General features: G+C 28.7%; 1 protein-coding gene across 2 annotated transcripts in view; it reads left to right on the top strand.

Annotated features, from left to right (window-relative positions):
- Positions 1-11,825, top strand: part of vir (VIR_N domain-containing protein) — a 64,742-nt gene extending 52,917 nt beyond the window's left edge. Inside the window, exons 18-19 of one of the 2 annotated variants that reach the window (XM_075368316.1) lie at positions 1,571-1,724; positions 11,403-11,825. In XM_075368316.1, coding sequence (XP_075224431.1) covers positions 1,571-1,724; positions 11,403-11,463 — 215 coding nt within the window. In that variant the 3' untranslated portion in view covers positions 11,464-11,825. Of the gene's footprint in view, positions 1-1,504; positions 1,725-11,402 lie in introns of both variants that reach the window. The other variant, XM_075368315.1, reaches the window with a different exon arrangement.
- The last annotated feature ends 2,916 nt before the right edge of the window (positions 11,826-14,741 follow it).

Raw genomic sequence — 14,741 nt, 5'->3', positions numbered from 1 at the left:
TATAATCACTATGTAATTTTCATTTCTTCAGCCTAGGAATGAGCGAGTTATTGTAACTATAACACTATACATGTATCTTATTGATGAGTTTATAACATGTAATCTTTAATTTACTATGTATAAAATATCAAAAATTAAATTTTCCAATTTGAAAAATTTAATAAATTAATTTCATTGTACCAATTCAAATTAAAAATTGATCCAAAATTAAAAATAAATAAAAGAAATAATATATGTGTTTAAAATATCCTGACACTGAATCAGTTTGAATAAGACAGATGTAGTAGCAATAGTAATAATAAAACATTTTAAGTGATACATCATGAAATAAATATTTAATTCTTTTGTCAGTTTTCTTGTGAAGTTCATTTTCTTGTTGTTATATGTAAGCCAATGAATAATCATTGGCCTTTTTTTTGTTTATAAGCAATGGATAATCATTCACAATGTTTGATAACAGTGACAAAATTTTTCTATTTATATTTTTCCATGTTACATTTTTATAACATTTTTTTAGTAGTTTTAGAAGAATTTTTCATCGTTCTGGAAAATCATTTGCAATCTAGTTTGTAAAGGTACATCCTCCAAAAGAGCCGGCAAATTATTTTTCAAGAAATGAACGTATGCATATCGTGCATGTATGTATTATTTGGAATAACAGGTTTCTTCTACGCTTATTTTAACTTATAGAGTTTTGTAAATTGTTGCACTGATGTTATGTTTTGCAAATTCTTTTACTTTCTGAAGTGCTAACTTGTTGTGATATTTCAGATTATTTTGCAGCAGACTACAAGTTCAAATCTTATTTTAAGGTTATAGTAGATTCAATTTACCATTATGTTCAGTACACCCTAATTATTAATATTTTCTATAGTTTTCATTAGAGTAAAATTTTCTTTTATTATTTTTAAAATTTTAGCTTCCTTTACTATGAATTTGGCTGACAGTTTATTGTTCAGTTGGATACTTTCCCATGCCAGCAATTCTGGAGATAGGTGTGTATTTTTTTGTTTTATGGAAGCTTAGTCTGCTTTCAAGTAGCCATTTTCTGGAGGAAAAGAAATTCATGATTACAGCATTTACTTGAACTGGTCAATCAATAGTAAGTAATTTTCTGTCCCAGTCCTGTGTAAAAAGACTTGATTACCCAAGGGATTGCGGGTAAAAATTGTGCCTGCTCTGGAGAGTGATGTACTTTCTTTTAATCTGTCTGTGGTTAGAGCATCTCTTTTTCAGCAACCATTCTTATGCTTGATTCCTTCCTCCCTAATGGTGATTTGTAGGTTTTGGCTAAATGCTGGTGCTAAATCAGTACTAAAATAATACGGTGAAAATTTATTTATCCTTAGTATTTGTGACAGTTACTTACATGATAAAGCTAGGTCTCTAAAACTCTTTTACTAATTACATACTTTTATATATAAAATGACACCTTACAAATTTTTTTCCTACAAAAAAATTTGTTTATTGTATATCAGTTTGTCAATTTTTATGTTTATTACAGAAAATGCACCTGTTTGGCATGGTGAAGGGCCTGTTGTTAGTAATGTCCCAGCTCCATCTGTTCCAGGGCCTCCAATACATCCATTCCGTCCTCCAGAAGGTCCTCCTAGAGACATGCCACCGAGATTTCCTGGTGGTCGTGGTATCAGGCCTCCCATTACATGGGAGCGTTTTCCAGCTCCTCCTCGTGGACCTGGTAGACATATAAGATTTTTTACCAGGTGAACCAGTCATTATTATTTTAATTAATTTTTAAATAATCTTATTTAACTAGTATTTAATTTTTAATTTATTAAATATTAGAAGACATTAAATTTTATCAATGCAGTTGTCTGAATTGTGATCAATATTTCTGTGTAATATAAAAAATATTTTGAGGTATTAATAATTTATATAATCATAATCTCTTGAGAGACTCATATAAAGTATAAGTATATAATCATAATTTGTAGAAATGTACAAATACATATATGTAATTTTATGTAGTCAGATGAATTATGTATGTGTAATTTTTGTACTGTCAGTTAATCTTAATTTTTTTTTTAGTAATGTAATGTTTTTTTTATAAACTTTACAATGTGGTGAGACTTTTATTTGTACTTTTTTTTATTTATTTTCATGACATAATCTTTAAATTTTATTAGTAATATGTAAATGTTATCAATTATTCTTTTTTTACTTTGTTTTTTATTTACAATTAGAAAAAAAATGTTATCAGTTATTGAAATACTGTTTACTTAAAGAAATTTTAAAATGTTTAAAGTATATTTATATAAATTAGTGTAAAATTATTATTAAATAATACAGTTCAGCGAGTTATTTAGGTTATAAAGATGATTACTTTGCAAAAGTCATTCTTCCCTTAAAAAGGGAGTTTTTCTATTTGGCATATTTTATAAACAGCTCTAAATAATGTGCTGAATTTTTGATCTTGTGAAGTCGGTATTTATTATGACATACTGAAAAAGTAATGGTATGTTTGTTCACTTGAGTGTAAATCATGAGGTAATGATAAAAAAAAAAACAAATCATGAAAAAAGAAATAAACAAACAAAACCCCCAAGCTTAAGCATAATACCAGCTAAAATTATTGAGCCAGAAGTAGGAACCTTAACATGAACCATAGGTGATATCCAAACAAAGGAAATGTAATTAAAAAATAAAATAAAAAACTTCAAATAATTGTTAACAAGAAAATCAATCTTAAAATTCACTTTTTTTTAACAAATATAATTTTCTAAATTCCAAACATATTTTAACAAGGACAAGGATAATTTGTCCACATATATAGAAATATGTTGTATTAATGGATTTAGAGAGTCTAATGGAGACCAATATAGCATTCATTAGTAGGAAACACCTGGCCAAAAAATTGAATGAATAGTGTGCATCTACCTACTACACTTTCCTCCATATATGTTTCATTGGTCTGAAAAACACCACAGTTGAAGCAATTGCATTTGCATTGAGATAAGACAATAGATGTATCATTTTCCTGGCAAACTTTCCAAATTAGATTCTTAAACAAACTTGTTACAAAAAAATTACTTTGATAAAAATAATTATAAAAAATTATTTTAATAACAATGAATTAAGTTATGATAATCAAACATCCACAGTGGCAAAGAAGTTTCTATAAAAAAAACAGTAATAATAAAAATAATTAACATTGTTTTTCTTTGTTCAAAATAGTAAAACTAAAATTATAAAATTAACATTACAGAGTCTTAAGGAAAACAGTATTAAAAAAATATTAATAATTGTAAAAGTCAAACTTACTGTAATTGTATAAGCATTTCAGTTAAGTAGAAAATCAGTATTAAATCGTAAAATTTTTGAAAAATGAAAGCTTAGTAATAATAATTCTCTATAGCTGAATAAATAATAACTTGCAACAATAATACAAATTATCTTATTTTAATTATAGGAAAATATTATAGTGTAATTGTAACTGTTGTACTATACAGCAGAACTGTCATCTTCAGGATCATTAATGTCTGGTTCTGGTTAATGTTCTGCCATATTATTCTGTGTGGATGGCAATAAAAAGTACCATGCATGAAATATCTCTGGTATCACCTGCTTTTTGCAAAGCATAAACATTATGCTTTGAGTAGTTATAGAAACTGCTATGAGTAGTTCATAGAAACTACTTGATACATGTTGCCTGTCTCTTCTTGAAGTTCATTAATACATTTGTAATCGCTAGGATAATTATACTTAAATGTATTTTATAATATCTAGCTTTGATTTTTCATACTTAGAGCATTTTACTTTGAGCCAGTTTACTTATTTTCATTTATTTTTTTGTTTTTTTATAAGTTTATCTACTAAGTACTTCAAATCATAACATTGTTCGTCAGTTCAAATGTTTAACGAGATAGTTTTGTTTTATTTTTTCCTTTTGTAGACCTAGCTAATTTGAAAATGTTCATCCAGTCATTTACATAATAAAGAGGAATAAATTCCTTTTGGTTCTCAATTGCACTATGGATAGAATCCAGTTCCAGGTGCGAAGAAGTATAAAATTAAAATGTTTCGATTCTGACTGCTACACCTACCAGAAAAAATGTAACATTTTCAGGGCTGGATTTAGACTTGATGAGGTTCTAAGCTATTTGAGGTATGGGACCCTTTATAAGTCCAGATATTCTATGTCGGTGACAAATATGATTTTTGAATACCTACAGGGTTAAACTGAAATACAATTAAGAACTATATTGATAATGAAATAATAAATCTTTTACTCAAAATCATTTTTTATTCATAACAAACTTAATAATGCACACTGATAAAAAGAAATAAAAGTTCTTTTAAAAGACACAATTTACAAAGGCTTATTATCTAATTTCTTGAAACATTTTATAAGGATTAAGGAATTATATTAAACTAAAATATTTTCTTTCTTGCCTTTGCCAGAGCAAAGTCACTGATGACTTTGATGACAATCAAATGATAGATAAACTGCATAGTTTGTGCGTAGTAGTTAAGTTTAATTTATTTTGAGTCATTCTAAATTATTTTTTTATTCTCTTCAGCTGAGAAAAAATCTTTCTCCGGTGTAATTTGCAACCATCATACTAAGAAACAGTCTCAAAATTGCTTTTACATTAGGGAATGCTGATTGGACACTATTGTTAAATATTACCCTACACAGATCCTGATGTGTCAGACTATCATGTTCTAGTCAACCACATCTAACATATTGATGAAAATGTTTGAATTCTCCTACAAGATTCATGTCCACATCTTCAGGATATGTTTAACATAAAGCATTAATGCCTTCATGAATCTCTTTTTCTCTAGCGTTTAATTTTATAAAGAATGAAAACTTTTTTGCATCATCATTGATATGCCTTCTTCAAGATTCCCAAATTATTTTATATAGTTGCTAGAAAAGGATCAAATTTTCCTATAAGTTCAAGTAATCCAAGGAAATTGCCATTGTAAGGAGAACCAAATGTTTCCTTATCACCTGTGAAAGGTAAACCACGCTCTGCCATAGTAATTATAACTGCCACAACTCATTCAAGAACATTTTTCCAGTACTGCCGTTTATTATTTATCTGTTGTGCTAGTTGGCAATCAATTGTTGAGTCACGTTTTCTTATAAGATATGTTACTAACTAAAGCTGTTCTGTGGTCTAAATAGTTTTCACAACTTTGAACTAAATAGGTGTTGCGTCAGTAACAAAATCCATTTGATTATAATAATAATTGTGTCGAAGAATTTGAAAAGATTTTACACAAGAACAAATAGTATTCATGACCAGTTGCTGGCGAATATACTAACCATTCACCAATATTTTTCACCATTTATCCATTTGGGATAGAACAAGCTTTTTGAGCAATATCTGTCTTAGTTTGCAGAAAACTCTTTTGATTTTTTAAAATAAGCCATTTGAGTGCTGACATTCTGACGGACCTTTTTGTACCTAGTATATGTACCCAGTATAAAATGTCATCCTTACTTAAATCTAAATCATCCCATATCATTCTGTTTGTTTTTTATGCTGAATCTTCTGTGCTTTTACTACTAAATCTTTTGTAAATCTTAATATTTGTTACTTCATTCATTGAAGTATATTCTATACATCTAGATGTACTAGGTTCTGTATCAGGAATAGGATGAACATCCTGTGACTGACTCACTGTGTAGAGGCTTTGGGTTCATCAGGCCCCTTATCTAATTTTGTTAACTTGCTAAGCACTTCTTCAACTTTCTGCTTCTTCTTCCTCTTTTGAGCTCCACTTTTATAACGTCTGGTTAAAATCTTGCAAACTGCGGGCAGAATATTTAATATAACTATAAACATACATTTAAAAGTAATATAATACATGATATTTTTAATAATTCAAAATTTTTATTAGTTATATATAAAATGATTAACAGTAAAATGCATATAATGCTAAAAAAATTGGGTGAAGAGTATGGGGTGTCCTGGATGTGCGGCATTGGGACAAATAATGCTGGGTGGTTGCTTGACCAATTAAAAAAAAAATTGAAATTTACCTACCCACTTGTTTCTACTTGTCTCAGAACCCTAAAACTATTATTTTTTTATATTTTTTATTTAAGCAGTTTACCTGTGGCAGCCATTTTTCTTATGCTGCGCACACCTATTTTTGTGATTGAAAGCGTTTATGAAAAAATTCATAACCAATAAACTATTGGTCCTGGAAGGATCAAACAAAAAGATTTATTCATATTTTCTCAATGTAAAAGACTGATACAATGGTTGATTTACCTACCTATTCTTTCTTTGAGAAAATTACCAATAGAATTGGAACATGAAAAACAGTAAACTTGCACTTTTGGTTATTTTTTTCAAGAGGCAGGGATGGCATACACAGTCTGAATTATTTTTTTATATGTAGTATATGTTAGTAGTTTTACCACAAATAATATTAATGCTAATATACTTACCCCTAAATTTTTATGAATATTTGAAAATAATTTTTTTTTAAATTCAGATTTTGACTTCAAATAACTCTGATGGGGCTGGTGATAAAAATTTAAAATTTGCACAACTTACAGTGTTTTTATAGATGTTTATGGCAAATAAAAAAGTTTCTTTTGTATTGTACTATTAAAGAAGTTATAACCTCTCAAAAATCACGAAAAAGCAATACCATTTTGACTCGCTAAATAAGTGCTCTAAGTGTTCTTGTCTTCTTTGCACTTTACATTTTTTTTATTTAGCCCCTATGTTGTTGAAGTTGACATTGTCAATATTTTTAAAATTATTGATAGGTCATAATTTAATGATAACTTAACCCAATATCAGTATAACAATACAATTTTGATTCAAAAACACTTATAAAACTTATTCAAACTGAGATTTCAATGAGACTTCATATTTTTTCAAGAATTCAATTTTTATTTTTATACTGGTTTATTTTTGTAAACACTATCGAAGAAAGAATAAATTGTGCAAAATTTTATTTATTCTTCAATGAAATAGCTTGTTTGTGTAGCAATGAAAGTAATTATTTAGTGTGGTTAACAAACAACTGTGATATCTCTTCTGATAATTCTCTGGAAATTGTGTGAGAATGACCTGCTGCTGTAGTTAGTTCAAGTGGTGTCAACTTTCTCAGGACTTTGCAGATTGGTCCCACACTTTGTCTTGTTGAGACTTTTGAAATGATGAACGTGTCCAGCTGGAAAATGAATCTGCACATCATCATTTTCGAGGCTATCTACCATTTTTGAAAAAATACTTTTGAAACAGTTAAAACAATTGAAACTTTCCAGTAACTAAATTTAAATTTGGAAAAATGTGTTTTTTAAGAACTTTCTCTAATGTTATTTGTCTTGAGTTTTTATGAACTGATTTTTATGAGTTCTCAGTCACAGCAGAACTGTCCATACAGGTAACTTAACTGGATTTTGACAAAAACATTTTTCATATTTACAAACACTAGTGACATCTGAATTAACATGTAAAAAATAATTTGATTTCATCACTAAATTCATAAATTTTAATGAGTTCTTTTGGCACTGTACCATACGCTGTTTTATGACACTCTTCATTCACATAAATTCCTATGGAACATTGTTATTCCATTGTTTTATGCAGAATTACTTTATAATAATGTAAAAATTTAACTGATTTTAAAATTTGCAAATATATTATTATTAAGTAAAACTTATTTATTTAATAAACACTTCCAAACACAAGATGAAATTTGAGACACTCTGTAAAGATGTGAACAGGTCACTGACTAGTGTTAGACTGATCAGTCTGTAACTGCAGAGTTACAGATATTTATGCAACAAGCATAAATAAGAATGTTGCAACATGAATTTTCCTGATGACTGGAATTGATTAAAGCAAGTCAATTTCAACTATAGTAATAAGTATAAAAATATTAAAGTGCCAAGAAGACAAGAAATCCCCTTGAAGCACTTATTTCGTGAGTCAAAATGGTATTGCTTTTAACAGGTTTTTCATGATTTTTGAAAGGTACCTTTTTATTAATACAATACACAAAAAAAGTTTTTATCTGCCATAAACATCTAAAAAACACTGTGTAAGTTGTGCAAATTTGAGATTTTTATCACCAGCCACATAGAGTTATTTTAAGCCAAAATTTGAATTAAAAAAAAAATTAGTTTTCAAAAATTCATAAAAATTTAGAGATAAGTATATTACCATAAATATTATTTATGGTAAAAATACTAACAAGTACCTACATATAAAAGAATAATTCAGATTGTGTATGCCATCCCTACCTCTTGAAAAAAAATTACCAAAAGTGAAATTTTACCGTTTTTCATGTTCAATTTGATTGGTAATTTTCTCTTAGAAAGAAGAGAGGTAGTTAAATAAACCATTGGATCAGTCTTTTACAGTGAGAAATATGAATAAATTGCTTTTGTTTCATCCTTCCAGGATCAATAATTTTTTAGTTATGAATTTTTTTGTAAACCCTTTCAGTCACAAAAATAAATGTGCACAGCATAAAAAAATTGCAACCTACGTCATGCAAGAAGCGTCAAAATAACCTGTGTCATATACTTTTATAAATTTATAAGGACAGAAAATCATTATTTTCTTTTTGGATTAAGTTATCTACTTGGTTCTCACTCCATTGTTTCCTTGGTCTGTGTTTTGTTGCACTTACCACAGCTAATATAAGTTAGTGCTTGCTTTGGAGCAGGTATTTTCAGCCATGCTGTCTAAATGTTCCTCTCATTTTGTAAAAATCATCTCTTCCATTGAAAGAGTAAGTATTTAAAAATCTGCCCAATCCTCATTGCTTACTTTATATGATCAGCTCAGTTCCTTTCTGTTTCTTAAAAAGCATATCTCAGCTGCCGTAACTCAACCATGATATCAGGATTTCATTGCCCAGACTTCATTAGAAGTGAACAGTTCAATCAGTCTGAACACAATATATCACTGGACATAATCATGTTATTATAGATTGTTGGGAATAACAGAAAAATTTGTTTGGGTAAAAATAAATAAATGCATATTGCAAATAATTCAAACAATTATTAAGCTCCATAGTTTTCAGTTATTCAGCTCAGTTTTTTTTCAGTAGGTCATAACTGAAATTTTGTGGTAAAAACAGAATTAGTAAGTGCGTTGTTGAAAATGTCTTTTTGAAGGGCTTTCTATTTTTTTTATTCAGAAAAGTAAGGTAAATGTTCTGATTGATATTTATTTAGTTGTAGCATAGAGGACAATATGCAATGTATATAAAATTATTATGTAAATGGATATCACAGATTACTGATATAAAGAACAGAGTATTGAAATTATACCATTTATTGTTTGTTTCTAGCAGCAAATTGATGCTACAGTAGGAAAATATGTAAAATTATTTTATGTTGCAATTTATTTTATTGTCATGTAATTTGCTGTGAAGTAAAATCCATCTAGTACCATAATAAAAAAAAAAACCGATTCTCGATTCCATTCACAATGGTATGTCAGAATGAGTAGTGATTTCACAAGTGTTAAAAGAGCATATTGCGTGCAAGATGATTTGAATAAAACTGATAATCATTTAATATGTATGACTTTCCAAAAATAGAAATATCAAATAATGTTAATGAAAATTTATTAAATATAATATTACATCAGAATGTGTAATATATTATGTAATTATGATTATACTTGTAATAATTAGTAATTATTATATATCCAGAATATTTATCTATTATAAAATATTCTGATATATTCCATTACCTATTAAGTAATCATTTACATTTTGTATCGATATGAGTAAATTTTGATAAAAATAATTATTAAAAGTGTATTTTAAGATGTACATTTTAAAGTGTTAGCATGGTAAATGTTCCCCATATTAGTTGTACATTAGATGTATACTTAATGTAATATTTATAATAGTTTATTTTCGTATAAAATGTATTTGTAATATATTAGCAGAAGAACTCCTGTTTCATTTAGGAAGCAGTCTTGAATTACTCATGTAATTGGTAAATATTTATTCCCATAAAAAATATATGGAACCAAATAGACACGAATTATATTTTTTATAAATTTTTATTGTATCTAATTAATTTATTTATTATATCTATTTGGTAAACAAGTAGAAAAACATATTTTCCAAAGGTTGTTTATTATAAATACATTTTTTCTTCAAAATTTTAGAATTGAATTCTGAGCAAGCAAATTATGAAAATTTTGTTTGCTAAGCAAGAAAGAGTGCAGTGTACCATTTAAAGTTTTGTAAAATTTTTACCAATGCTGGTCCCAGTACCAACAAATTTAATTAGTCTCAGTTTTTGCCATTTTGTTTTGCTTAAATATGTCATGAACAATAAGATTAAATTAAAAAATACTCTTTCATGGAAGGAATGTGTTGCTGTGAATATTTTATTCTGAGAGATAAAATATTTCAAACATGATTAAGGAAATCATCTTATTGAAAGTTAAATTAAAATCAGTATTGCTGCTGTGAGATGAAAAAAAATCAACTGATATTAATTGTAAAAACTGTTACACAAAATAAATTATTTGAATTTTTTTTAACCTTAAAAACTTTAGAATTTTGATGTCTTTTTTGCCATTTTGTTTCTTATTTGCCCTTTAAAATAATATGTGTTTCATTAAGAAAATATTGTTTTGTGTGTTTGACAAATAATGATTAGAATCTGATTATACGAGTATTTCATTTTTTTAATTATATAGTTTTGTTGTAAATATTAATTCTGAAATTTTGCACTAGTTAATTAACATTGATACTTTATTTATCAAAGTAGATTAGATAGCAGGCATAAGGACCAGAACTAAACACAGTTAAGTTTCATCTTCTTTCTAAAAGTAGAATGCATGTTGAAAAAGAATTATTTAAATACTTATGTTTGAATTCTTTTTAATTTAAGGGGTTAGGGACCTAGGACATCTAGAGGCAAAGAAGGATTCAAGTTGTAAAATGCTCGTTTTTGTTTCTGCACCTTGAACCGTAAATTTTTTTCTAGTATTCTGACTAGAATATTTAACCATATTTATCATTAAGGGGTTTAAAAGAGATACAATTAATGAGGGAGAGATATAATTTTTGGAGTGGTATAATTTCTGCATAACCTACGTCATCAAACAACAATAATCAAGTCAAAAGAAAACTGTTTAAAAAAACAGTTAAAACAGTTCCTTAACAGTTAAAAAAGTTTTTAAACAGTTAAGGAATTTCTGGGATCAATTGAGCAGCTTTCTTAGATTATGCTGAACATACAAACAAATTCGGTGTTTTAACATAGATATAGTTTATTTTTAAATTTATTTTGAAAATTTATTAGATTTTAAATATATTTTTTTAGGTCTCAAGTCCCATCTCCTGTAAATTGGGAAAATCCTTTACCATCTCCCATTACAACTCCATTCCTTGTTAATGTTGTGAATTTTACTTCTAATCAACAGGAAACACAACAGTCCCAACAACAACCACAGCAACAGCCGTAAGTCTGACTATGATAAATGAGACATAATTGTTTTTATTGATGGCAGATGACACAATAAACGCATTAAACCCAACTTTTCAAGTTGGGTTTAATGCAGAATAATGGATGCAGATATTAATAATGTATGCAGATTTTGATACATATGATTATTTGTTATTATTGGATGCATTTTGTAGAAGAATTATTTTAAGTTGATAATTTCAAGATTTAGAAGTAATTGTAAATAAGGTAGTTATAAGTATTTGTAAATGTTATTGTGTTATTTTATAATAGTATCTTAAGAAACAATATTACATTGTATATAGTTGAAAACAAAATAAAAACTAAATTTGTATGATTGATATGTATTTATTGAATATGAATAAAGTAAATCTTATCTTTAAATGTCTATGAAATGTTCTTATTTAGCCTTTGTTTTTCAATAAAAATTTTGTCTAAATTTTGCAATATTATGTCAACAAATCAACTTAAATATTTTTATAAATGCAGTTTTGCTCTTTCCATTTAATCATTGCATATGATTTGGCCAAATAGAATAGTACTAGATCATCTACATATCCTACTGTTGTTCCTGTACCATCAAATATACCATTCATCACAATGATGAATAGTGTGTCACCAAGAGATGAGGTGATCCCTGCGGTACTCCATTTTCAAATTCATGACAATTTGACCGTGACTGACACGAACACAAAAAGTCCTGTCTTTGAGAAAGCTGGACATGAATTTGGGTAGGTTACCTCTGAACTTCCATTTATGCAGTTGGTTGAGAATATTAAATCTCGTTTTATTGAAAGCTTTCTCTAGGTCAATGAACAGAGCAGTCATTTGTTTTCTTTGGATAAAAGAGTTTTGAATAGTGTTTTCAAGATACACTAGCTGGTCAGTGATGGACTGATAGCGACACTGATGTACTTGCAAGAAGTTGTATTTTTCAAGATACCACAAGCCAAGAATTAACCAATTTTCCCTAAGCAGGGAATATCAGCCACTTTGTTTCATTTGACCCATAGGCCTTGAAGAACACCATTTGATAATCATGTTCATTGTAAGTGGACATTGCTTAGATTTTGAGATAGTTTTGATTTTATTGAGTTATGCTTCGAAGTCGACAGCAGTTGACTATCCGGCAGTTGAGTAACTTGGTCACTGTTGTTGGAAGCAGAAATTACCTTGTTGCAGGTTAGTGAGTGGGTATTGACGTCCAGTTAATTTTGTAAATCTTCTATTATCGTGTTGCTGGCTTGTATCTCAATTTTATCGTCATCTCAAGTGTATGGATATTTATTGTAAGTACTAATTCACAGATGTTTTTGATCTGAAGGTGACTAAAATTATGACCAGATACAGGAAAAGGGTTCTCATTCCAGATAAAATTATCCATATAGTTAATTTATTTGTCAACCATCCCATGTCACCGCCAGAATGTCTAGTTAATACATACTTTTGGATTAGTGATAAATTTACTGAATAATTAGATGAAAATGATAAAATAGTAAGGATGTGCACTTTGAAAAGTTAAATTTATTTAAATCCATTTTAATAATTGATTTTATGTATATGTATTATATATAACATTCCTTACTTTAATGCAGATAATAAGAAAATTTTCATAATATATATTTAGATGTGACAAAAGCATATACTTGTTTTGCAGGTTACATTTGTATCAGTTCATGAATATAGAACATATGAAACTATTTGTATCCAATGTATATAAATTAAGCGATAAAAGTAAATAGTAAATGCAATACTGTATTCATAAACAGTTACCTAATTCTGAAAAAAACGTTTTTTTGATACATTAGCTTTTTTTAAAAAAATCCTTGCAGCTTTTCTTCCCCCTGCACTGAGCTGCAGAATGTTTTACACCACACAAAAAAAACGCCACACCAAAAACACTATACAGATTACAAAATATACTCTTACACTGCAACACAGCAACGTTACACTGTTTCTTCTTACACTTACATTCGATAGTGTTGTAACACCTTGCAAAATGTAACCATAACCAAGGTAGAAACTATCATGCCAATGGGTGGATGGCTCCTACGTAGTGAGTTTCAAACAATGTCCTCTGGACACCAGGGTGAACCCAGTCGTATGAAGTCCTAGATCCAGTAGACATGCGGCGATCTGCTGCTGGAGTGGTCTGTTAAATTACCAGTACTTGTGGGAACTGTGTGTCAGCTCCAAATAATAATATTTTGGTGGTTATTGGTTCATTTGAAAAATTTCAAAAAGACTTTGACTAAAATTGTCAGCCAAAGATATGTTAAGCAATAAGGAATCAAGTTATGTAACACGAGTGCTAAGGTAAAAAAAAACCTTATTATCCTTTTTTTTTGTTTAATAATCCTTTGTCCGATTTTAATAATCCTTTTTAATAATTCGTGTCATTTCCTTTTTAATGTATGGTTTCTTATAGACCGTAAGGAAGAAGGTTTTCTACCTTTTTAATAAATAATTGCATTGTAAGAGAATGTGACTCACCGAAATCAATTAAAAAGGTTAGAAGTGGCACCCTGCTGATTGAGTTGAATAATGATGAACAGAGTGGAGAACTTCTAGCTCTTAAATACATAGGGAAGGATGAAGTGATAGTGGAGCCACGTAATACACTAAATTCCAGAAAGGTAATCTTTTGCCATGACTTGGCACGTATAAAATTATCAAAGAAGCTATCACTACAGTCAGTCACTTCTGTGCAGAGGATTTTGATGAAAGAGAATGGTGTTGTGCCAACATCCTCACTTATTCTAACCTTTTCTGCCCTAACTATTGAGTGAATAAGAACTGACTATCTCTCTCTGTCAATGTGTGACCATACATACCAAACCTGAGATGCTGCTGTTAGTGTCCAGGTTTTGTTCACAACAAAATTGGTTGCACCAAGAAACAAGTTCGTGTGTGTTGCAGCTGTATGGGACATGATGATAGTGCATACACTGAAGAAGAAAAGAGTATTAACTGTAAGGGTTCACATTTGGCAAGATATCAAGAATGCCCTATTTATCTTTATAAATAGGGCATTCTTGATATCTTAGAAGAAACAGGCTATATTGAGGAGGCTTAAATATCATGTCCAGGCACAATCCCGACTATATTTAAATTTATTTAAATTGGTATTTACATTCAAAAGCAAATTTTATAAAGTTAAATACGTTCTTCATCACCAGCATTCTTATATTTTTTACGTTCTCCATCAACTGCAATATATCCTCTGATAACCAAGGTTTTCTATTAGTTCTCTTTGTTCTGCTTAAGTTCACTTCTGCTGATTTAAGAATTTCCTTTT

The sequence above is a fragment of the Lycorma delicatula genome, chromosome 6 (genome assembly GCF_047948215.1).
Source record: "Lycorma delicatula isolate Av1 chromosome 6, ASM4794821v1, whole genome shotgun sequence".
Taxonomy (NCBI): domain Eukaryota; kingdom Metazoa; phylum Arthropoda; class Insecta; order Hemiptera; family Fulgoridae; genus Lycorma; species Lycorma delicatula.
This window is presented reverse-complemented; position numbering and strand designations above follow the sequence as displayed.